At 51.1% G+C, this 26,478-nt stretch overlaps 1 protein-coding gene across 3 annotated transcripts in view; it reads left to right on the top strand.

The window, feature by feature from the left end:
* LOC140395746 (glutamine-rich protein 2-like) overlaps positions 1-26,478 on the top strand; it is a 342,552-nt gene that overhangs the window by 127,709 nt on the left and 188,365 nt on the right. For all 3 annotated transcript variants that reach the window (XM_072483896.1, XM_072483897.1, XM_072483898.1), the window contains exon 7: positions 15,634-15,695. In XM_072483896.1, the coding sequence (XP_072339997.1) occupies positions 15,634-15,695 (62 nt within the window). The remainder of the gene's footprint in view (positions 1-15,633; positions 15,696-26,478) is intronic.

The raw sequence follows: 26,478 nt of genomic DNA, 5'->3' as shown, positions 1-26,478 counted from the left end.
ATTTGAGTCACTGCAATTCCTTGTCATAAAGCAGCAGCACTGGCTTTGGACAGACGCACAAGAACAAGTTTTCCATCAAGTCAAACAGGCTTTACGGTTGTCCCGTTTGTTGGTCCATTTTGACCCAGGCAAACAGATCCTTCTGACCTGCGATGCCTCACCTTGTGGGTTGTGGGCCTGGTCCACAGAATGGAGGACGGCACTGACAGGCCCACCGGCCCACCGCCTTCACCTTGCACACATCACCCACGCACAATAACAGTTTTGACAATTTGAAAAAGACGGCCTCACTGTGATGTATGGTGATAAACAATTCCAACTGTACATGTACGGCCATCGTTTCAACATCGTAACTGACCACAAGCTGTTACTGGGGTTACTCTGCAAAGATAAACCTGTTGCTTCCTCCAGGGTGCACGGTTGTTTTGCTATTGGCTATTTATAGCTGTGTCTCAGCATTGACTGGGACGCATCTCCAACACCGGAGCCCCGCTTCCCCAAAGCTCGGCAACGCACCTGTGCCACGAGATATTGTCATGATACATTTTTGAGTTGCCCTGCCGGTCGCCTCGAGCCAGATCAAGAACTAGACTCAATGTGACGCGGTCATCTCAAAGGTCAAACAAATGGTTCTAAGTGGATGGCACCACGACAAGTCAGATCGGATCAGGCGACCAACTGAGGAAAGATCAAACTCAGTGGCAAAGACAGACTGTTGCTTTGGGGTTTGCGAGTGGGGCACTTCTACGGGAGTTGCACAGTGCGCACTCTGGCCAGACTCAGATGAAAATGTTGGCCAGAAGATATGGTGGGAGGTGTTACGATATCCAGACCAGGCCCCAATTTATATTAGGAAACCAAACAATTTTTCAGTTTGTAAACTGTAAGGAAAGTATTCTTCACACCTAGCAGTGATTCCACTGCCATATAGGGATATTCTTTATTCAAACAAATGACATCATTACACAGGATTAATCCCATTAACATTCAAGGAAAAAAGAGCTTTTCAATTAACAGTTAAACCTTTCTTAGAAAAATTAGAAAAGGTCTTTGAGCTGACTTTCCCATTTATTTCTAAACTTTCAATGATGCAAAATCCACACACACCAGCCAAATGCCCCTTATTAATCCAGTTAACACTCAGCGGCTTACAGATTTATTCACAAAGTCCTTGGGAGAGAAGCTTTCAGAAGTCAGTCTGAGAAACACATCTCCTTTCCTCAGAAACCAGAGCAAAACTTTAAAAATGAAACTAAAACAACCCACAGGGCAGGGCTGAAAACAAAACTAAAAACCAGACCCAACCCCTCCCCTTGAGTGACATCACAGCCTGCCGTGCTGTTAACCCCTTCATCACAGTTTCAGCAGACAGATAATCTGGATAATTTAACCTCAGTTCTTTCAATAACATTACTGCAACAGACACATAATACAAAATATATATATAAAATATTCCGACATTCATCAAACCGACCATTGACAAAGATATTGAGAATCTGCTTCATCAGTGTGACTTCTTTCAGTTCTGATGAATGGAGAAATTGTGATGTATTATATTTCGTATTTGTGGCAGATGTTAAAATCCTTGGTTTAAAATACATACAGGCAGTGTGTCTACTAAAGCTGCAATGAAGAAGTCATAAAAGAGAAGGTAAAATCAAACACTAGTGTTTTGTGCTTAAACAAAGGAGATTACAATGGGATAGAGAAGAACTAGCTAAGGTAGACTGGGAGCAAAGACTTTATGGTGAAACAGTTGAGGAACAGTGGAGAACCTTCCAAGCGATTTTTCACAGTGCTCAGCAGAGGTTTATACCAACAAAAAGGAAGGGCGGTAAAAAGAGGGAAAATCAACCGTGGATATCTAAGGAAATAAGGGAGAGTATTAAATTGAAGGAAAAAGCATACAAAGTGGCAAAGATTAGTGGGAGACTAAAGGACTGGGAAATCTTTAGGGGGCAACAGAAAGCTACTAAAAAAGCTATAAAGAAGAGTAAGATAGAATTTGAGAGTAAACTTGCTCAGAATATAAAAACAGATAGTAAACGGTGCTACAAATATATAAAACAAAAAAGAGTGGCTAAGGTAAATATTGGACCTTTAGAGGATGAGAAGGGAGATTTAATAATGGGAGATGAGGAAATGGCTGAGGAACTGAACAGGTTTTTTGGGTCGGTCTTCACAGTGGAAGACACAAATAACATGCCAGTGACTGATGGAAATGAGGCTACGACAGGTGAGGACCTTGAGAGGATTGTTATCACCAAGGAGGTAGTGATGGGCAAGCTAATGGGGCTAAAGGTAGACAAGTCTCCTGGACCTGATGGAATGCATCCCAGAGTGCTAAAAGAGATGGCTAGGGAAATTGCAAATGCACTAGTGATAATTTACCAAAATTCACTAGACTCTGGGGTGGTCCCGGCGGATTGGAAATTAGCAAACGTGACACCACTGTTTAAAAAAGGAGGTAGGCAGAAAGCGGGTAATTATAGGCCAGTGAGCTTAACTTTGGTAGTAGGGAAGATGCTGGAATCTATCATCAAGGAAGAAATAGCAAGTGTCATGTGAGAGTACCTTTAAGACACGGATGTTTAAGCAATGTACCTTTAAGAAAACAGTGATGTCAGAGAGTGGGTGGAGCTGAGGTCAGGTCAGCCATTTTGCAGTTTAGTTTGGAGGAAAAGAGCTTGGGGAGTGTCTGTGTTTTGCAGTGAGCTGGATCTCTGCCATGAAAGACTATCCCTGGATCATTTGGGTGATTTAAACTTATAATAGTGAAGCCTTTAACCTGATGTGATTTTGTTTAAAGGTGTTAAGTCTCTTGGAAGTTTGAAGGAACATTTTAAGGAATTATTTACTGTTGCAATATTTTCGGAGTTATCTTTGAAGTAAGGGGTGTTAAGAGATCCGATGTTTATTTAAGATGTTAAGTTGAGTTCATGGAATAAACATTGTTTTGTGTTTAAAAACCCATGTGTCCATAATTGTAATCCCACACCTAGGGAACAAGCCGTGTGCTAGGAAAAGCAACAAATACATTAAAGGGAGAGGTTGGTTGAACTCCATGATCAATTTTGGGGTTCTGAAAACACCTCACCCATAACAATTGGGGGCTCGAGGGGGATAAAAGTCTATCTATTGGATTGGCTTTTGTGAACTTAAAGACAGTGGAGGATTGTTGCTTTTCCGGTGTGGTATTTTAGTTTAAGTGGGGCGAGTGTTGTGAACAATGGCTCTTTCAGAGGCACAGACGTTTTTGGGGGTGGAGAATATTACACGTAGTACCTTACGGACAGAAATGAAAAGCAGACTGTTAGATTTGGCAAGAACATTGCAGTTAACATTACCTGACAAAATGCGAAAAGATGAGGTAATTATAGCGGTGGTTAAGCATTTAAAGTTGCCTGAGATACAGTTTGACTCATTGGAAATGGCAAAAATTCAGTTGCAAATTAAACAAATGGAACATGAGAAAGAATTAAAGCGGCTGGAATATGAGAGTGAGAGAGAGGAAAGAAAGAGAGAGAGAGGAAAAAGAAAGAGAAAGAGAGAGAGAGGAAAAAGAAAAGGAGAGAGAAGAAAGGAAAAGAAAGAATAGCCCTAGCAGAACAAAAAAGAAAAGAAAGGGAGATACAGATCAGGGAAAAAGATAAAGAGAGGGAGTTTGAACTTCAGAAAATGGCCATGAAACATGACAATCAGTTAAAATTGGCAGACGTAAAGGGAAACGTACAGTTGGATGATCGTGATGAGGATAGTGAGAAAGAGCGTCATAGTCGAAGGCTTGGTGGAAATCTATTTAAATATGTCCAAGCATTGCCAAGGTTTGACGAGAAGGAAGTGGAAGCCTTTTTCATTTCATTTGAGAAGGTAGCTAAACAAATGAAATGGCCACAGGACATGTGGGTATTACTGATTCAAACAAAGCTGGTAGGTAGAGCTAGTGAAGTGTTTGCATCCCTACCGGAGGAGGTATCTGGGACGTATGAGGAGGTGAAGAAATCCATCTTAAGTGCATCTGAGCTAGTGCCTGAAGCTTACAGACAAAGGTTTAGAAATTTAAGGAAATAATTTGGTCAAACATACATGGAGTTTGAAAGGCTCAAACAGAGTAATTTTGATAGGTGGATAAGGGCTTTGAAAATAGACCAAACGTATGAAGCTCTCATAGAAATTATACTTTTGGAGGAGTTTAGAAATTCCTGATGTAGTGAGAACTCATGTGGAAGAACAGAGGGTTAAAACTGCGAGATTAGCAGCGGAAATGGCAGATGATTATGAATTAGTTCGTAAATCAAAGATTGGTTTCCGACATCAGTTTCAGCCGGTGAGGGATAGAAACTGGGGACATGAGAAATACTCAAGTGGTAAAGGTAAAGGTGATCTGATGGGAGACAATAAAGAGAGTGTACCTCAGATTAAAAAAGAAATCCAGGAAGGTGGAAAAGAAATGAAAAGTTTCAAATGTTTTTACTGTAATAAACTAGGCCATGTAAAGTCAGTGTTGGTGGTAGAAGAAAAGCACTGGGAAGGCTGATGTGGTAAAACAGGATAAGACAGTGGGGTTTGTTAGAGTGGTAAAGGAAAGCCCAAGGGAAGTGAAGGAGGTGCAAATGATTGTACAGCCTGTTCAAGAAGTAATTGTTAAGAAGGTGCCAGATGTCTTTAAAGAATTTACTTGTGTGGGTAAAGTTTACTCATGTGTATCAGGAGGTGAAGGTAAAGAAGTCACAATTTTAAGAGATACGGGAGCTAGTCAATCTTTAATGGTAAGAGATGAGGAGTTATGTAGTTTTGGAAGAATGTTGCCAGAAAAGGTGGTGATATGTGGAATTCAGGGTGAGAGGAGTAGCGTTCCATTATATAAGGTAAGGTTGGAAAGTCCAGTGAAGAGTGGTGAAGTGGTAGTAGGAGTAATAGAGAAACTATCTTGTTCAGGAATACAGTTTATCTTAGGTAATGATATAGCTGGATCGCAGGTGGGAGTGATGCCTACTGTGGATGATAAGCCAGTGGAAAATCAGTCAACTGAAGTGTTGAAGGACGAATATCCTGGGATTTTTCCAGATCGTGTAGTAACAAGGTCGCAAAGTCACAGGCTAAGACAAGAGGAGAAATCAAAGAGTGAAGATGAAGTTGAAGTGCAATTATCAGAAACGATTTTTGATCAGATGGTTGAAAAAGAACAAGAACACGTGGAGGATGAGGCGGATAATTTTAGTTCAGGAAAATTGACGGAGTTACAACAGAAAGATGAAGAAATAAAACGGATATATCAGAAAGCATATACGGAAGAGGAATCTGAGAGTATACCAGAGTGTTATTACCGTTAAAATGATGAGAAAATGGAGACCTGTACATATGCAGGCGGATGAAAAGTGGGCAGAAGTTCATCAAGTAGTATTGCCGGTAGGGTATAGAAAGGAGGTCTTGCGAGTTGCACATGAGGTACCAGTGGGAGTCATTTGGGAATAAGGAAAACTGAAGCTAAAATCCAGAAACATTTTTATTGGCCTGGACAACATAAAGATGTATTTACATTTTGTCAATCATGTCACACATGTCAAGTGATAGGGAAACCTCAAGCAGTGATAAAACCAGCGCCCTTAATACCCATTCCAGCATTTGAGGAACCTTTTACAAGGGTCCTAATCGATTGTGTAAGACCGCTTCCTAAAACAAAAAGTGGGAATCAATATCTTTTGACTATAATGGATGTGTCTACTAGGTTTCCAGAGGCCATTCCAGTATGTAATATTACAGCTAAAAGGATTGTGGAGGAGTTACTTAAATTCTTTACTAGATATGGACTACCCACAGAAATACAATCAGATGAGAGACTTCCGGTAGTCGCACGTTCGGCAGCTCCCGCTTGGAACGGACGTTTGGGCTCTTTTCAGGGCCCCCAACGGAATTTTTTCGACATTTCCCGGTGTGGGAAGAACACTGCAACATTCCCCCGACCGTGTATGGCTTGGACCAGGAGCGGGGCGACTAAAAAAGTGGTGGTGAAGCCAAAGAAAGTGCGAGGGAAGAAGAGCAAGATGGCGGCGGGTGGAGACCAGGCAGCGTGGAGGCAGTGGGCGCAGGAGCAGCAGGAGAGTATCCAGCGCTGCTTCAGGGAGATTAAAGCGGACCTGCTGGAGCCGATGAAGGCTTCTATTGATAAGCTGCTGGAGACACAGACGGCCCAGGGGGTGGCGATCCGCGAGGTCCGACAAAAGATCTCAGATAACGAGGACGAGATCTTGGGCCTGGCGGTGAAGGTGGAGGTGCACGAGGCGCTCCAGAAGAAATGGCAGGAGCGGTTCGAGGAGATGGAGAATCGGTCGAGGCAGAAGAATCTGCGGATTCTGGGCCTCCCGGAGGGGCTGAAGAGGTTGGACGTGGGGGCCTATGTGGTCATCATGTTAAAATCGCTGATGGGAGCGGGGTCCTTCCAGGGGCCCCTGGAGCTGGAAGGGGCCCATAGAGTGCTGGCGAGGAGGCCCAAGGCTAACGAGCCGCCGCGGGCGGTGCTGGTGCGGTTCCATCGGTTCGCTGATCGGGAGTGTGTGCTCAGGTGGGCCAAGAAAGAGAGGAGCAGCAGGTGGGAGAACGCGGAGGTTCGAATATACCAGGACTGGAGTGTGGAGGTGGTGAAGAGGAGGGCCGGGTACAATCGAGCGAAGGTGGTGCTGCACAGGAAGGGGGTGAAGTTTGGCATGTTGCATGTGGGTTACCTACAAGGACCGGCACCATTATTTTGAGACCCCGGAGGAGGCGTGGGCCTTTGTTCAGGCCGAGAAGCTGGACACAAACTGAGGGTCAGGAGGGGGGGTCAGGTGTGGGGATGGTTGGGGATTGTTGTTGTTTTACATTTTGAGGGAGGGTTCTTTGTTCTTGTTTATTTTTGGTTCGGTTAGGGTGGGTTGGGCACTGTTTTGGTCGGGTCTGTCGGGTGGGCTCTTGGAGGGGGGCAAGTACACGGAGTGGGGGGGGGATGGCCGGTAGGGGGGATGGGGCCCCGCGGGGGAGGATGAGGCCCGAGTCGGGGGTGAGGGGACTGGGCCTGTCAAAGGAGCTGCGTCAGAGGAGGCGGGGCCGGGGTGGGGAAGCGCGGGCTTTTCCCCGCGCTTGGGATGGAAGGGGGAGGCGGAGAACCTGTGGATGGGTAATGGAGGGGGAGGGGAAGTCCCAAAATGGGAGGAGTCGAAGGAGAGGCGGGAGCGGCCGGGGTCAGCAGGAGTCAGCTGACTTGCGGGAGTGTAATGGGGGGAGCAATGCAGCTAGGAGGGGTCCTAGCTGGGGGTGGGGGGGGGGGGGGGGGGGGGGACCGGGTTGCTGCTGGTATGGTCAAAGGGGAGCTAGAGCGAGTAGAGGGGGTTGGGACGGGGGGTCTGCCGCCGTGGGGAACGGGCCGGGCGTGGGGTGCAGGCGCGTGGCTGGCCGAGGAGGGGTCATGGCTAGTCGGCGGGGGAGGGGGGTGGGTAGCCCCCTGATCCGGCTGATAACCTGGAATGTAAGGGGACTGAACGGGCCGTTTAAGCGGGCCCGGGTGTTCGCACACCTGAAGGGGCTGAAGGCAGATGTGGTCATGCTCCAGGAGACACACCTGAAGGTGGCAGACCAGGTAAGATTGAGGAAGGGGTGGGTAGGCCAGGTGTTTCATTCAGGGCTGGATGTCAAAAATCGGGGGGTGGCGATCTTGGTGGGAAAGAGGGTGTCGTTCGAGGCGTTGAGCATTGTGACAGACAATGGCGGCAGGTACGTAATGGTAAGTGGTAAGCTGCAAGGGGAGAGGGTGGTGCTGGTCAACGTGTACGCCCCAAACTGGGACGATGCGGGTTTTATGCGGCGCATGTTGGGTCGGATCCCGGACTTGGGAGTGGGGGCCCTGATAATGGGGGGGGGGGGGCGGACTTTAACACGGTGTTGGATCCGGCACTGGATCGCTCCAGGTCTAGGATGGGTAGGAGGCCGGCGGCGGCTAAAGTGCTGAGGGGGTTTATGGACCAGATGGGAGGGGTGGACCCTTGATGATTTGCAAGGCCGGGGGCGAGGGAATTTTCATTCTTCTCGCACGTTCATAAGGCCTACTCCCGGATCGACTTTTTTGTTCTGAGCAGGGCGCTTATAGCGAGAGTAGAGGATACCGAGTACTCGGCGATAGCCATTTCGGATCACGCCCCGCATTGGGTAGACCTAGAGCTGGGGGAGGAGAGGGACCAGCGCCCGTTGTGGCGCTTGGAAGTGGGGCTGTTGGCGGACGAGGAGGTGAGCGAGCGGGTCCAAGGAAGCATAGAGAGATACCTGGAGGCCAACGACAATGGGGAGGTCCGAGTAGGGATGGTCTGGGAGGCGCTGAAGGTGGTGGTTAGAATCATAGAATCATAGAATTTACAGTGCAGAAGGAGGCCATTCGGCCCATCGAGTCTGCACCGGCTCTTGGAAAGAGCACCCTACCCAAGCCCACACCTCCACCCTATCCCCATAACCCAGTTACCCCACCCAACACTAAGTTATTTTGGACACTAAGGGCTATTTAGCACGGCCAATCCACCTAACCTGCACATCTTTGGACTGTGGGAGGAATCCGGAGCACCCGGAGGAAACCCACGCACACACGGGGAGAACGTGCAGACTCCTCACAGACAGTGACCCAAGCCGGAATCGAACCTGGGACCCTGGAGCTGTGAAGCAATTGTGCTAACCACCATGCTACCGTGCTGCCCACGGGGAGAGCTGTTCTCCATTAGGGCCCACAAGGAGAGGAGAGAGCAGAGGGAGAGGGAGAGGCTGGTGGGGAAGATGGTGAGGGTAGACAGGAGGTATGCAGAGGTGCCGGAGGAGGGACTGTTGAGGGAGAGGCGTAGCCTCCAGGCCGGATTCGACCTGTTGACCACCAGGAAGGCGGAGGTGCAGTGGAGGAAGGCCCAGGGGGCGATTTATGAATATGGGGAAAAGACAAGTCGGATGCTGGTGCATCAGCTTCGGAAGCGGGACGCAGCTAGGGAGATCGGGGGAGTTAAGGATAGGGGAGGGAGTGTGGTGCGGAGTGGGGTTGGCATCAATGGGGTCTTCAGGGACTACTATTCCTGTAGACAAACATGACTTAAAGATCAAAGCCAAAGGCTCAACAATCTCCTCCTTAGCTTCCCAGAGAATACTAGGATAAATCCCATCCGATCCAGGGGACTTATCTATTTTCACACTTTCCAGAATTGCTAACACCTCCTCCTTCTGAACCTCAAGCCCTTCTCGTCTGGTAGCCTGAATCTCAGTATTCTCCTCGACATCATTGTCTTTTTCCTGTGTGAATACTGATGAAAAATATTCATTTAGCACCTCTCCTATCTCCTCGGACTCCAAGCACAACTTCCCACTACTTTCCTTGACTGGCCCTACTCTTACCCTAGTCATTTGTTTATTCCTGACATATCTATAGAAAGCTTTTGGGTTATCCTTGATCCTACCTGCCAAAGACTTCTCATGTCCCCTCCTAGCTCTTAGCTCTCTCTTCAGGTCCTTCCTAGCTAACTTGTAACTCTCGAGCGCCCTAACTGAACCTTCATGTCTCATCTTTACATAAGCCTCCTTCTTCGTCTTGACAAGTGTTTCGACTGCTTTAGTAAACCACGGTTCCCTTGCTCGACCACTTCCTCCCTGCTTGACAGGTACATACTTATCAAGGACATGCAGTAGCTGTTCCTTGAACAAGCTCCACATTTCCATTGTGCCCATCCCCTGCAGTTTTCCTCTCCATCCAATGCATCCTAAGTCTTGCCTCATCGCATCATAATTGCCTTTCCCCCAGATATAACTCTTGCCCTGCGGTATATACCTATCCCTTTCCATCACTAAAGTAAACGTAATCGAATTGTGATCACTATCACCAAAGTACTCACCTACCTCCAAATCTAACACCTGTCCTGGTTCATTACCCAGTACCAAATCCAATATGGCCTCGCCTCTCTTTGGCCTATCTACATACTGTGTCAGGAAACCCTCCTGCACACATTGGACAAAAACGGACCCATCTAATGTACTCTAACTATAGCGTTTCCAGTCAATATTTGGAAAGTTAAAGTCCCCCATAACAACTACCCTGTTGCTTTCGCTCCTATCCAGAATCATCTTTGCAATCCTCTCCTCTACATCTCTGGAACTTTTCGGAGGCCTACAGAAAACCCCTAACAGGGTGACCTCTCCTTTCCTGTTTCTAACCTCAGCCCATACTACCTCAGTAGACGAGTCCTCATCAAACGTCCTTTCTGCCACCGTAATATTGTCCTTGACTAACAATGCCACCCCTCCCCCTCTTTTACCACCTTCCCTGAGCTTACTGAAATATCTAAACCCCGGCACCTGCAACAACCATTCCTGTCCCTGCTCTATCCATGTTTCCGAAATGGCCACAACATCGAAGCCCCAGGTACCAACCCATGCCGCAAGTTCACCCACCTTATTCTGGATGCTCCTGGCATTGAAGAAGACACACTTTAAACCACCTTCCTGCCTGCCGGTACACTCCTGCAACTTTGAATCCTTTCTCATGACCTCACTACTCTCAGCCTCCTGTATACTGGAGCTACAATTCAGGTTCCCAAGCCCCAGCTGAACTAGTTTAAACCCTCCCGAAGAGCATTAGCAAAGTTCCCCCCCAGGATATTGGTACCCCTCTGGTCCAGGTGTAGACCATCCCGTTTGTAGAGGTCCCACCGACCCCAGAATGAGCCCCAATTATCCAGAAATCTGAAACCCCCCCTCCTGCACCATCCCTTTAGCCACGTGTTCAATTCCTCTCTCTCCCTATTCCTCGTCTCGCTATCACGTGGCAGGGGTAACAACCCAGAGATAATAACTCTGTTTGTCCTAGATCTAAGTTTCCACCCTAACTCCCTGAATTCCTGCCTTACATCCCTATCCCTTTTCCTACCTATGTCGTTGGTACCTATGTGGACCACGACTTGGGGCTGCTCCCCCTCCCCCTTAAGGATCCCGAAAACACGATCCCGAAAACACGATCATGCACCCTGGCACCTGGGAGGCAACACACCAACCGTGAGTCTCTCTCGCTCCCACAGAATCTCCTATTTATCCCCCTAACTATGGAGTCTCCAATGACTAATGCTCTACTCCTCTCCCCCCTTCCCTTCTAAGCAACAGAGACAGACTCTGTGCCAGAGACCTGTACCCCATGGCTTACCCCTGGTAAGTCCCCCCCCCCCCCCAACAGTATCCAAAGCGGTATACTTGTTACTAAGGGGAACGACCACAGGGGATCCCTGTACTGACTGTTTCCTCCCAGCTCCTCTCACTGTCACCCATCTATCTTTATTCTTCGGAGTAACTACATCTCTGAAGCTTCTATCTATGATCACCTCTGCCTCCCGAATGATCCGAAGTTCATCCAGCTCCAGCTCCAGTTCCCTAACGCGGTTTCGGAGGAGCTGGAGATGGGTGCACTTCCCACAGATGAAATCAGCAGGAACACTGACACCGTCCCTCACCTCAAACATTCTGCAGGAGGAAAATTGCACTGCCTTCCCTGACAATAGGGACACTGACGGCGTCCCTCACCTCATGACACATCTTAGTGGGATACAGGTGATGTAATGAAAGGGGGGGCAGGGGAGTCAGGTCCGTCTGAGTCTTGCAGTCTGCGATAATATTTTAAGTTGAACAGTAGTTTGCCATAGGATTTGAGTCTGAGACAGAAAGATTTTCAGAGTATTCCTGATAGGACTGTACAGAAAGGCAAGTAAACCTGATTGCTAACATTATTTATAAGTGGCATTTGAAATGTATTTGATTGCTTAATTGGAATTAATGGGAGATGTAGTTAGTGAGTTCATGTTTTTAGTTTTATTTAAAAACTGTTTATCTGTTAATTGTAAAGTTATTTTGATTTTAATGTGGTTAAATCTGTGTTTAATTAACGTTGGTTTGAACATAAAAGCTAACCCACTGGGCAGAGTCAGAACTCCCCTCCTCACAGTTTTACAAATGGAAAAATGTTTGGGGATCTTGTCCAGAGTCCGAACAAATGAGATTAGAATAAGTTAGTTGGTTGTTTTTGACTGCTACAGGCACCAAGAGCCTTTTCTGTGCTGTATGACTCTTATAACCACAATACTGACCCTCTGACAGTGCGGCACTCCCTCAGTACTGACCCTCTGACAGTGCAACACTCCCTCAGTACTGACCCTCTGACAGTGCGGCGCTCCCTCAGTACTGACCCTCTGACAGTGCAGCACTCCCTCAGTACTGACCCTCTGACAGTGCGGCACTCCCTCAGTGCTGACCCTCTGACAGTGCGGCACTCCCTCAGTACTGACCCGCTGACCGTGCAGCACTCCCTCAGTACTGACCCTCTGACAGTGCAGCACTCCCTCAGCACTGACCCTCTGACAGTGCAGCACTCCCTCAGTACTGACCCTCTGACAGTGCGGCACTCCCACAGTACTGACCCTCTGACAGTGCGGCACTCCCTCAGTACTGACCCTCTGACAGTGCGGCACTCCCTCAGTGCTGACCCTCTGACAGTGCGGCACTCCCTCAGTACTGACCCTCTGACAGTGCGGCGCTCCCTCAGCACTGACCCTCTGACAGTGCAGCACTCCCTCAGTACTGACCCTCTGACAGTGCAGCACTCCCTCAGTACTGACCCTCTGACAGTGCAGCACTCCCTCAGCACTGACCCTCTGACAGTGCAGCACTCCCTCAGTACTGACCCTTTGACAGTGCGGCACTCCCACAGTACTGACCCTCTGACAGTGCGGCACTCCCTCAGTACTGACCCTCTGACCTGACAGTGCGGCACTCCCTCAGTACTGACCCTCTGACAGTGCGGCACTCCCTCAGTACTGACCCTCTGACAGTGCGGCACTCCCACAGTACTGACCCTCTGACAGTGCGGCACTCCCTCAGTACTGACCCTCTGACCTGACAGTGCGGCACTCCCTCAGTACTGACCCTCTGACAGTGTGGCACTCCCTCAGTACTGACCCTCTGACAGTGCGGCACTCCCTCAGTACTGACCCTCTGACAGTAAAGCACTCCCTCAATACTGACCCTCTGACAGTGCAGCACTCCCTCAGTACTGACCCTCTGACAGTGCGGCGCTCCCTCAGTACTGACCCTTTGACAGTGCAGCACTCCCTCAGTACTGACCCTCTGACAGTGCAGCACTCCCTCAGTACTGACCCTCTGACGGTGCGGCACTCCCTCAGTACTGACCCTCTGACAGTGCGGCACTCCCTCAGTACTGACCCTCTGACAGTGCGGGGCTCCCTCAGTACTGACCCTCTGACAGTGCAGCTCTCTCAGTACTGACCCTCTGACAGTGCGGCACTCCCTCAGCACTGACCCTCTGACAGTGCAGCACTCCCTCTGTACTGACCCTCTGACAGTGCAGCACTCCCTCAGCACTGACCCTCTGACAGTGCAGCACTCCCTCAGTACTGACCCTCTGACAGTGCGGCACTCCCTCAGTACTGACCCTCTAACAGTGCGGCACTCCCTCAGTACTGACCCTCTGACAGTGCGGCACTCCCTCAGTACTGACCCTCTGACAGTGCGGCACTCCCTCAGTACTGACCCTCTGACAGTGCAGCACTCCCTCAGTACTGACCCTCTGTCAGTGCGGCACTCCCTCAGTACTGACCCTCTGACAGTGCGGCACTCCTTCAGCACTGACCCACTGACAGTGCGGCACTCCCTCAGTACTTACCCTCTGACAGTGCAGCACTCCCTCAGTACTGACCCTCTGACAGTACGGCACTGCCTCAGTACTGACCCTCTGACAGTGCGGCACTCCCTCAGTACTGACCGTCTGACAGTGCGGCACTCCCTCAGTACTGACTCTCTGACAGTGCGGCACTCCCTCAGTACTGACCCTCTGACAGTGCAGCACTCCCTCAGTACTGACCCTCTGACAGTGCGGCACTCCCTCAGTTTTGACCCTCTGACAGTGCGGCACTCCCTCAGTACTGACCCTCTGACAGTGCGGCATTCCCTCAGTACTGACCCTCTGACAGTGCAGCACTCGCTCAGTACTGACCCTCTGACAGTACGGCACTCCCTCAGTACTGACCCTCTGACAGTGCGGCACTCCCTCAGTACTGACCCTCTGACAGTAAAGCACTCCCTCAATACTGACCCTCAGACAGTGCAGCACTCCCTCAGTACTGACCTTCTGACAGTGCAGCGCTCCCTCAGTACTGACCCTCTGACAATGCGGCACTCCCTCACTACTGACCCTCTGACAGTGCAGCACTCCCTCAGTACTGACCCTCTGACAGTGCAGCGCTCCCTCAGTGCTGACCCTCTGACAATGCGGCACTCCCTCACTACTGACCCTCTGACAGTGCAGCACTGCCTCAGTACTGACCCTCTGACAGTGCGGCACTCCCTCAGTACTGACCCTCTGACAGTGCAGCACTCCCTCAGTACTGACCCTCTGACAGTGAAGCACTCCCTCAGTACTGACCCTCTGACTGTGCGGCACTCTTTCGGTACTGACCCTCTGACAGTGCAGCACTCCCTCAGTACCAAGCCTCTGACAGTGCAGCACTCCCTCAGTACTGACCCTCTGACAGTGCAGCACTCCCTCAGTACTGACCCTCTGACAGTGCAGCACCGCCTCAGTACTGACCCTCTGACAGTGCGGCACTCCCTCAGTCCTGACCCTCTGACAGTGCAGCACTCCCTCAGTACTGACCCTCTGACAGTGCAGCACTCCCTCAGTACTGACCCTCTGACAGTGCGGCACTCCCTCAGTACTGACCCTCTGACAGTGCAGCACTCCCTCAGTACTGACCCTCTGACAGTGAAGCACTCCCTCAGTACTGACCCTCTGACTGTGCGGCACTCCTTCGGTACTGACCCTCTGACAGTGCGGCACTCCCTCAGTACTGACCCTCTGACAGTGCGGCACTCCCTCAGTACTGACCCTCTGACAGTGCGGCACTCCCTCAGGACTGACCCTCTGACAGTGCAGCACTCCCTCAGTACTGACCCTCTGACAGTGCAGCACCGCCTCAGTACTGACCCTCTGACAGTGCGGCACTCCCTCAGTCCTGACCCTCTGACAGTGCAGCACTCCCTCAGTACTGACCCTCTGACAGTGCGGCACTCCCTCAGTACTGACCCTCTGACAGTGCAGCACTCCCTCAGTACTGACCCTCTGACAGTGCGTCACTCCCTCAGTACTGACCCTCTGACAGTGCAGCACTCCCTCAGTACTGACCCTCTGACAGTGCAGCACTCCCTCAGTACTGACCCTCTGACAGTGTGGCACTCCCTCTGTTCAGTAATTGTAATTTCAGCCTTGCGTACCAGATTGAATTACTAGCGTGATGCTTGAAGCTAATACCATCGGAGTTTGAAGTGTGGAGGAAATGTTTGGGAGCATGGCGAGGTGTTGAATTATGGAGGGGAGGGTGGAGCGTGAAGGGTCATTGCCCGACAGGGAGGCAAAATAATTTTGGTGTCGTGGGGAGGGTGGTTTTCGACTGTATTGTTATTATCATCTGTATTTACAAATACTTATTTTTATTCCTGGTGATGGATGAGGACAGTGTTGCTGGTCATCGCATCCACGTGTTCTGCTCCGTCTGTGACACCTTCAACCTTTGTCTTTGTCTTTAGACCCCAGACGATGCTGATGACCTGAAGTCAGGGGATATGAAAGAACAGGTATCATCTCTCAGGTAAGGACATGGTGTGGGAGACCAAGGATATAGAGAAGATGGATCATGTGATAAGAGTATTGGCCACATGGCAGGATAATCTGTATTAATCATATAGATAAGCAGGTTAATGTTGGAGTTTTGATTAATGGGGATTTTATTGATATGGAGTGAAGATTGACAAATGGAATTAAGGTGTGGGTGTGTCGAATAGATGTGGGCATTGCAGGTTGGACCACAGTTATATATAATAGGGACAAAGAAATGGCTGAGCAACGAAACACAGACTTTGGTTCTGTCTCCACAAACAACGTACCAGAAAGTTTGGGGAATGCCGGGTTTAGTGAGAGGGAGGAACTGAAGGAGATCAATATTAGTAGAGAAATGGTGTTGGGGAAATTGATGGGATTGAAGGCTGATAAATCCCCAGAGCCTGAGAATCTACATCCCAGGGTACTTCAGGAAGTAACTCTAGAAATAGTGGATACATTGGTGGTCATCTTCCAGGATTCTATAGATTCTGGAACAGTTCCTGCAGATTGGAGGGTGGCGAATGTAACTCCACTATTTAAAAAGGGAGGTAGAGAGAAAACAGGGAATTATAGACCAGTCAGCCTGATGTTGGTAGTGGGGAAAATTCTAGAATCAATTATCAAAGGTTTTATAGCCGAGCACTGAGAAAGCAGTGGCAGGATCGGACAGAGTCAGGCTGGATTTATGATGGGAAATCATGCTCGACAAATCTACTGGAATTCTTCGAGGATGTAACTAGCAGAGTTGATGAGGGGATGTGGTATATTTGAATGCTTTTGACAAAGTCCCAAATGAGAGATTAGTGTATAAAATTAAAGCGCATGAGATTAGCAGCAGTGTATTGAGATGGATAGAAAACTGGTTGGCAGACAGGAAACAACAAGTAGGAATAAATGGGTCTAAATGTCAGCCAGTGACCAGTGGGGTACCGCAGGGATCGGTGCTGGGACCCCAGTGACAGGCAGGCAGTGACCAGTGGGGTATCGCAGGGATCGGTGCTGGGACCCCAGTGACAGGCAGGCAGTGACCAGTGGGGTATCGCAGGGATCGGTGCTGGGACCCCAGTGACAGGCAGGCAGTGACCAGTGGGGTATCGCAGGGATCGGTGCTGGGACCCCAGCTATTCACAATATATATCAATGATTTAGATGAGGGAACTAAATGTAATATCTCCAAATTTTCAGATTGCACCAGGTTGGGTGGGAGGGTGAGCTGTGAGGAGGATGCAGAGATCCTTCAGTGTGATTTGGTAAGGTACGGTAAAGTCGCCATAGTCCCAGATGACCCTAGGCTGCTTTTCTCCTTCGAGGGGGAGAGCTGACTGTTGGTGATTTAACCTGAGGGTCGCCACACCCCCGGCGAGGAGCAAGGTTGAGAAGGCGGAGCCTTCATTAATAACCTCAGTTGGTACGGGAACTGAACCCGTGCTACTGGCCTCGCTTCGCATCATAAAGTGTGATCTGGGCAAGTTGAGTGAGTGGTAAATGAATGGCGGTATAATGTGGATAAATGTGAGGTTATCCACTTTGGGAGCAAAAACGAGAAGGCAGATTATTATCTGAATGAGCATGAATTAGGAGAGGGGAATAGGCACCGAGACCTGGGTGTCCTCGTCCACCAGTCACTGAAGGTGCAGCAGGTACAGCCGGCGGTGAAGAAGGCAAACGGTATGTTGGCCTTCATTGCGAGACAGGGATTCGAGTCCAGGAGCAGGGATTCGAGTACAGGACAGGGATTCGAGTCCAGGAGCAGGGATTCGAGTACAGGACAGGGATTCGAGTCCAGGAGCAGGGATTCGAGTACAGGACAGGGATTCGAGTCCAGGAGCAGGGATTCGAGTACAGGACAGGGATTCGAGTCCAGGAGCAGGGATTCGAGTACAGGACAGGGATTCGAGTCCAGGAGCAGGGATTCGAGTACAGGACAGGGATTCGAGTCCAGGAGCAGGGATTCGAGTACAGGACAGGGATTCGAGTCCAGGAGCAGGGATTCGAGTACAGGACAGGGATTCGAGTCCAGGAGCAGGGATTCGAGTACAGGACAGGGATTCGAGTACAGGACAGGGATTCGAATACAGGACAGGGATTCGAGTCCAGGACAGGGATTCGATTCCAGGAGCAGGAATTCGATTCCAGGACAGGAATTTGAGTCCAGGAGCAGGGATTCGAGTACAGGACAGGGATTCGAGTACAGGACAGGGATTCGAGTCCAGGACAGGGATTCGAATCCAGGAGCAGGGATTCGAGTCCAGGACAAGTATTCGAGTCCAGGAGCAGGGATTCGAGTCCAGGACAGGGATTCGAATCCAGGACAGGGATTCGAGTACAGGAGCAGGGATTCGAGTCCAGGACAGAGATTTGAGTACAGGAGCAGGGATTCGAGTCCAGGACAGGGATTCGAGTACAGGACAGGGATTCGAGTACAGGACAGGGATTCGAGTCCAGGATAGGGATTCGAATACAGGACAGAGATTCGAGTACAGGACAGGGATTCGAGTCCAGGAGCATGGATTCGAGTACAGGACAGGGATTCAAGTCCAGGACAGGGATTCGAGTACAGGACAGGGATTCGACTACAGGATAGGGATTCGAGTCCAGGATAGGGATTCGAATACAGGACAGGGATTCGAGTACAGAACAGGGATTCGAGTCCAGGAGCAGGGATTCGAGTACAGGACAGGGATTCAAGTCCAGGACAGGGATTCGAGTACAGGACAGGGATTCGACTACAGGATAGGGATTCGAGTCCAGGACAGGGATTTGAGTCCAGGACAGGGACTCGAGTACAGGACAGGGATTCGAGTACAGGACAGGGATTCGAGTACAGGACAGGGATTCGACTACAGGACAGGGATTCTACTACAGGACAGGGATTCAACTACAGGAGCAGGGATTCAAGTCCAGGAGCAGGGACTCGAGTACAGGACAGGGATTCGAGTACAGGACAGGGATTTGAGTACTGGACAGGGATTCAACTACAGGAGCAGGGATTCAAGTCCAGGAGCAGGGACTCGAGTACAGGACAGGGATTCGAGTACAGGACAGGGATTTGAGTACAGGACAGGGATTCGAGTCCAGGAGCAGGGATTCGAGTCCAGGACAGGGATTTGAGTACAGGACAGGGATTCGAGTACAGGACAGGGATTCGAGTCCAGGAGCAGGGATTCGAGTACAGGACAGGGATTCGAGTACAGGACAGGGATTCGAGTACAGGACAGGGATTCAAGTACAGGACAGGGTTTCAACTACAGGAGCAGGGATTCAAGTCTAGGAGCAGGGACTCGAGTACAGGACAGGGATTCGAGTACAGGACAGGGATTCGAGTACAGGACAGGGATTCGAGTCCAGGAGCAGGGATTCGAGTCCAGGACAGGGATTCGAGTACAGGACAGGGATTCGACTACAGGACAGGGATTTTAGTACAGGACAGGGATTCGTGTACAGGACAGGGACTCGAGTACAGGACAGGGACTCGAGTACAGGACAGGGATTCGACTACAGGATAGGGATTCGAGTCCAGGACAGAGATTCGAGTACTGGAGCAGGGATTCGAGCACAGGACAGGGATTCGAGTACAGGACAGGGATTCGAGTCCAGGAGCAGGGATTCGAGTACAGGAGCAGGGATTCGAGTCCAGGACAGGGATTCGAGTACAGGACAGGGATTCGAGTCCAGGAGCAGGGATTCGACTACAGGTTAGGGATTCGAGTACAGGACAGGGATTCGAGTACAGGACAGGGATTCGAGTACAGGGCAGGGATTCGAGTACAGGACAGGGATTCGAGTCCAGGAGCAGGGATTCGAGTCCAGGAGCAGGGATTCGAGTACAGGAGCAGGGATTCGAGTCCAGGATAGGGATTCGAGTACAGGACAGGGATTCGAGTACAGGAGCAGGGATTCGAGCACAGGACAGGGATTCGAGTACAGGATAGGGATTCGAGTACAGGACAGGGATTCGAGTCCAGGACAGGGATTCGAGCACAGGACAGGGATTCGAGTACAGGACAGGGATTCGAGTCCAGGACAGGGATTCGAGTACAGGAGCAGGGATTCGAGTCCAGGAGCAGGGATTCGAGTACAGGACAGGGATTCGAGTCCAGGAGCAGGGATTCGAGTACAGGACAGGGATTCGAGTCCAGGACAGGGATTCGAGTCCAGGACAGGGATTCGAGTACAGGAGCAGGGATTCGAGTACATGATAGGGATTCGAGTCCAGGACAGGGATTCGAGTCCAGGACAGGGATTCGAGTACAGGAGCAGGGATTCGAGTCCAAGAGCAGGGATTCGAGTACAGGATAGGGATTCGACTACAGGACAGGGATTCGAGTCCAGAAGCAGGGATTCGAGTCCAGGACAGGGATTCGAGTACAGGACAGGGATTCGACTACAGGACAGGGATTTTAGTACAGGACAGGGATTCGAGTCCAGGACAGGGATTCGAGTACAGGACAGGGATTCGAGTATAGGAGCAGGGATTCGAGTCCAGGACAGAGATTCGAGTACTGGAGCAGGGATTCGAGCACAGGACAGGGATTCGAGTACAGGACAGGGATTCGAGTACAGGACAGGGATTCGAGTCCAGGAGCAGGGATTCGAGTACAGGACAGGGATTCAAGTCCAGGATAGGGATTCGAGTACAGGACAGGGATTCGAGTACAGGACAGGGATTCGAGTACAGGACAGGGATTCGAGTCCAGGACAGGGATTCGACTACAGGAGCAGGGATTCGAGTCCAGGACAGGGATTCGAGTACAGGACAGGGATTCGAGTACAGGAGCAGGGATTCGAGTACAGGAGCAGGGATTCGAGTACAGGACAGGGATTCGAGTACAGGACAGGGATTCGAGTCCAGGAGCAGGGATTCGACTACAGGAGCAGGGAGTCGAGTACTGGACAGGGATTCGAGTCCAGGACAGGGATTCGACTACAGGAGCAGGGATTCGAGTCCAGGAGCAGGGATTCGAGTCCAGGAGCAGGGATTCGAGTACAGGACAGGGATTCGAGTCCAGGAGCAGGGATTCGAGTCCAGGATCGGGATTCGAGTACAGGAGCAGGGATTCGAGTACAGGACAGGGATTCGAGTGCAGGAGCAGGGATTCGAGTCCAGGAGCAGGGATTCGAGTCCAGGACAGGGATTCGACTACAGGAGCAGGGATTCGAGTACAGGACAGGGATTCGAGTACAGGACAGGGATTCGACTACAGGAGCAGGGATTCGAGTACAGGACAGGGATTTGAGTCCAGGACAGGGACTCGAGTACAGGACAGGGGTTCGAGTACAGGACAGGGATTCGAGTACAGGACAGGGATTCGACTACAGGACAGGGATTCTACTACAGGACAGGGATTCGAGTACAGGACAGGGATTCAAGTACAGGACAGGGATTCGACTACAGGAGCAGGGATTCGAGTACAGGACAGGGATTTGAGTCCAGGACAGGGACTCGAGTACAGGACAGGGATTCGAGTACAGGACAGGGATTCGAGTACAGGACAGGGATTCGACTACAGGACAGGGATTCTACTACAGGACAGGGATTCGAGTACAGGACAGGGATTCAAGTACAGGACAGGGATTCAAGTCCAGGAGCAGGGACTCGAGTACAGGAGCAGGGACTCGAGTACAGGACAGGGATTCGAGTACAGGACAGGGATTCGAGTACAGGACAGGGATTCGAGTGCAGGAGCAGGGATTCGAGTCCAGGAGCAGGGATTCGAGTCCAGGACAGGGATTCGAGTACAGGACAGGGATTCGAGTCCAGGAGCAGGGATTCGAGTCCAGGAGCAGGGATTCGAGTACAGGACAGGGATTCAAGTACAGGACAGGGATTCAACTACAGGAGCAGGGATTCAAGTCCAGGAGCAGGGACTCGAGTACAGGACAGGGATTCGAGTACAGGACAGGGATTCGAGTACAGGACTGGGATTTGAGTCCAGGAGCAGGGATTCGAGTACAGGACAGGGATTCGAGTACAGGACAGGGATTCGAGTACAGGACAGGGATTCGAGTCCAGGAGCAGGGATTCGAGTCCAGGACAGGGATTCGAGTACAGGACAGGGATTCGACTACAGGACAGGGATTTTAGTACAGGACAGGGATTCGTGTACAGGACAGGGACTCGAGTACAGGACAGGGACTCGAGTACAGGACAGGGATTCGACTACAGGATAGGGATTCGAGTCCAGGACAGAGATTCGAGTACTGGAGCAGGGATTCGAGCACAGGACAGGGATTCGAGTACAGGACAGGGATTCGAGTCCAGGAGCAGGGATTCGAGTACAGGAGCAGGGATTCGAGTCCAGGACAGGGATTCGAGTACAGGACAGGGATTCGAGTCCAGGAGCAGGGATTCGACTACAGGTTAGGGATTCGAGTACAGGACAGGGATTCGAGTACAGGACAGGGATTCGAGTACAGGGCAGGGATTCGAGTACAGGACAGGGATTCGAGTCCAGGAGCAGGGATTCGAGTCCAGGAGCAGGGATTCGAGTACAGGAGCAGGGATTCGAGTCCAGGATAGGGATTCGAGTACAGGACAGGGATTCGAGTACAGGAGCAGGGATTCGAGCACAGGACAGGGATTCGAGTACAGGATAGGGATTCGAGTACAGGACAGGGATTCGAGTCCAGGACAGGGATTCGAGCACAGGACAGGGATTCGAGTACAGGACAGGGATTCGAGTCCAGGACAGGGATTCGAGTACAGGAGCAGGGATTCGAGTCCAGGAGCAGGGATTCGAGTACAGGACAGGGATTCGAGTCCAGGAGCAGGGATTCGAGTACAGGACAGGGATTCGAGTCCAGGACAGGGATTCGAGTCCAGGACAGGGATTCGAGTACAGGAGCAGGGATTCGAGTACATGATAGGGATTCGAGTCCAGGACAGGGATTCGAGTCCAGGACAGGGATTCGAGTACAGGAGCAGGGATTCGAGTCCAAGAGCAGGGATTCGAGTACAGGATAGGGATTCGACTACAGGACAGGGATTCGAGTCCAGAAGCAGGGATTCGAGTCCAGGACAGGGATTCGAGTCCAGGAGCAGGGATTTGAGCACAGGACAGGGATTCGAGTACAGGACAGGGATTCGAGTCCAGGACAGGGATTCGAGTACAGGACAGGGATTCGAGTATAGGAGCAGGGATTCGAGTCCAGGAGCAGGGATTCGAGTACAGGACAGGGATTCGAGTCCAGGAGCAGGGATTCGAGTACAGGACAGGGATTCGAGTACAGGACAGGGATTCGAGTACAGGACAGGGATTCGAGTCCAGGAGCAGGGATTCGAGTACAGGACAGGGATTCGAGTCCAGGATAGGGATTCGAGTACAGGACAGGGATTCGAGTACAGGACAGGGATTCGAGTACAGGACAGGGATTCGAGTCCAGGACAGGGATTCGACTACAGGAGCAGGGATTCGAGTCCAGGACAGGGATTCGAGTACAGGACAGGGATTCGAGTACAGGAGCAGGGATTCGAGTACAGGAGCAGGGATTCGAGTACAGGACAGGGATTCGAGTACAGGACAGGGATTCGAGTCCAGGAGCAGGGATTCGACTACAGGAGCAGGGAGTCGAGTACTGGACAGGGATTCGAGTCCAGGACAGGGATTCGACTACAGGAGCAGGGATTCGAGTCCAGGAGCAGGGATTCGAGTCCAGGAGCAGGGATTCGAGTACAGGACAGGGATTCGAGTCCAGGAGCAGGGATTCGAGTCCAGGATCGGGATTCGAGTACAGGAGCAGGGATTCGAGTACAGGACAGGGATTCGAGTGCAGGAGCAGGGATTCGAGTCCAGGAGCAGGGATTCGAGTCCAGGACAGGGATTCGACTACAGGAGCAGGGATTCGAGTACAGGACAGGGATTCGAGTACAGGACAGGGATTCGACTACAGGAGCAGGGATTCGAGTACAGGACAGGGATTTGAGTCCAGGACAGGGACTCGAGTACAGGACAGGGGTTCGAGTACAGGACAGGGATTCGAGTACAGGACAGGGATTCGACTACAGGACAGGGATTCTACTACAGGACAGGGATTCGAGTACAGGACAGGGATTCAAGTACAGGACAGGGATTCGACTACAGGAGCAGGGATTCGAGTACAGGACAGGGATTTGAGTCCAGGACAGGGACTCGAGTACAGGACAGGGATTCGAGTACAGGACAGGGATTCGAGTACAGGACAGGGATTCTACTACAGGACAGGGATTCGAGTACAGGACAGGGATTCAAGTACAGGACAGGGATTCAAGTCCAGGAGCAGGGACTCGAGTACAGGAGCAGGGACTCGAGTACAGGACAGGGATTCGAGTACAGGACAGGGATTCGAGTCCAGGAGCAGGGATTCGAGTCCAGGACAGGGATTCGAGTCCAGGAGCAGGGATTCGAGTCCAGGAGCAGGGATTCGAGTCCAGGACAGGGATTCGAGTACAGGACAGGGATTCGAGTCCAGGAGCAGGGATTCGAGTACAGGACAGGGATTCGAGTACAGGACAGGGATTCGAGTCCAGGAGCAGAGATTCGAGTGCAGGAGCAGGGATTCGAGTCCAGGAGCAGGGATTCGAGTCCAGGACAGGGATTCGAGTACAGGACAGGGATTCGAGTCCAGGAGCAGGGATTCGAGTCCAGGAGCAGGGATTCGAGTACAGGACAGGGATTCAAGTACAGGACAGGGATTCAACTACAGGAGCAGGGATTCAAGTCCAGGAGCAGGGACTCGAGTACAGGACAGGGATTCGAGTACAGGACAGGGATTCGAGTACAGGACTGGGATTTGAGTCCAGGAGCAGGGATTCGAGTACAGGACAGGGATTCGAGTACAGGACAGGGATTCGAGTACAGGACAGGGATTCGAGTACAGGAGCAGGGATTCGAGTCCAGGACAGGGATTCGAGTACAGGACAGGGATTCGACTACAGGACAGGGATTCGAGTACAGGACCGGGATTTCAGTACAGGAGAGGGATTTGTGTACAGGACAGGGATTCAAGTACAGGACAGGGACTCAACTACAGGAGCAGGGATTCAAGTCCAGGAGCAGGGACTCGAGTACAGGACAGGGATTCGAGTACAGGACAGGGATTTGAGTACAGGACAGGGATTCAACTACAGGAGCAGGGATTCAGGTCCAGGAGCAGGGACTCGAGTACAGGACAGGGATTCGAGTACAGGACAGGGATTTGAGTACAGGACAGGGATTCGAGTCCAGGAGCAGGGATTCGAGTCCAGGACAGGGATTTGAGTACAGGACAGGGATTTGAGTACAGGACAGGGATTCGAGTACAGGACAGGGATTTGAGTCCAGGAGCAGGGATTCGAGTCCAGGACAGGGATTCGACTACAGGACAGGGATTCGAGTCCAGGACAGGGATTCGAGTACAGGAGCAGGGATTCGACTACAGGATAGGGATTCGAGTCCAGGACAGGGATTCGAGTACAGGAGCAGGGATTCGAGCACAGGACAGGGATTCGAGTACAGGACAGGGATTCGAGTACAGGACAGGGATTCGCGTACAGGACAGGGATTCGAGTCCAGGATAGGGATTCGAGTACAGGAGCAGGGATTCGAGTCCAGGAGCAGGGATTCGAGTACAGGAGCAGGGATTCGAGTACAGGACAGGGATTCGAGTCCAGGAGCAGGGATTCGAGTCCAGGACAGGGATTCGAGTACAGGACAGGGATTCGAGTACAGGACAGGGATTCGACTACAGGACAGGGATTCTACTACAGGACAGGGATTCGAGTACAGGACAGGGATTCAAGTACAGGACAGGGATTTAAGTCTAGGAGCAGGGACTCGAGTACAGGACAGGGATTCGAGTACAGGACAGGGATTCGAGTGCAGGAGCAGGGATTCGAGTCCAGGAGCAGGGATTCGAGTCCAGGACAGGGATTCGAGTACAGGACAGGGATTCGAGTCCAGGAGCAGGGATTCGAGTCCAGGAGCAGGGATTCGAGTACAGGACAGGGATTCAAGTACAGGACAGGGATTCAACTACAGGAGCAGGGATTCAAGTCCAGGGGCAGGAACTCGAGTACAGGACAGGGATTCGAGTACAGGACAGAGATTTGAGTCCAGGAGCAGGGATTCGAGTACAGGACAGGGATTCGAGTACAGGACAGGGATTCGAGTACAGGACAGGGATTTGAGTCCAGGAGCAGGGATTCGAGTCCAGGACAGGGATTCGAGTACAGGACAGGGATTCGAGTACAGGACAGGGATTCGAGTACAGGAGCAGGGATTCGAGCCCAGGACAGGGATTCGAGTACAGGACAGGGATTCGACTACAGGACAGGGATTCGAGTACAGGACAGGGATTTCAGTACAGGACAGGGATTCGTGTACAGGACAGGGATTCAAGTACAGGACAGGGATTCAACTACAGGAGCAGGGATTCAAGTCCAGGAGCAGGGACTCGAGTACAGGACAGGGATTCGAGTACAGGACAGGGATTTGAGTACTGGACAGGGATTCAACTACAGGAGCAGGGATTCAAGTCCAGGAGCAGGGACTCGAGTACAGGACAGGGATTCGAGTACAGGACAGGGATTCGAGTACAGGACAGGGATTCGAGTCCAGGAGCAGGGATTCGAGTCCAGGACAGGGATTTGAGTACAGAACCGGGATTCGAGTACAGGACAGGGATTCGAGTCCAGGAGCAGGGATTCGAGTACAGGACAGGGATTCGAGTACAGGACAGGGATTCGAGTACAGGACAGGGATTCAAGTACAGGACAGGGTTTCAACTACAGGAGCAGGGATTCAAGTCCAGGAGCA

The sequence above is a fragment of the Scyliorhinus torazame genome, chromosome 18 (assembly GCF_047496885.1).
Source record: "Scyliorhinus torazame isolate Kashiwa2021f chromosome 18, sScyTor2.1, whole genome shotgun sequence".
Taxonomy (NCBI): domain Eukaryota; kingdom Metazoa; phylum Chordata; class Chondrichthyes; order Carcharhiniformes; family Scyliorhinidae; genus Scyliorhinus; species Scyliorhinus torazame.
Note: the sequence above shows the minus strand (reverse complement) of the source record. Positions and strands in the feature narration are given on the sequence as shown.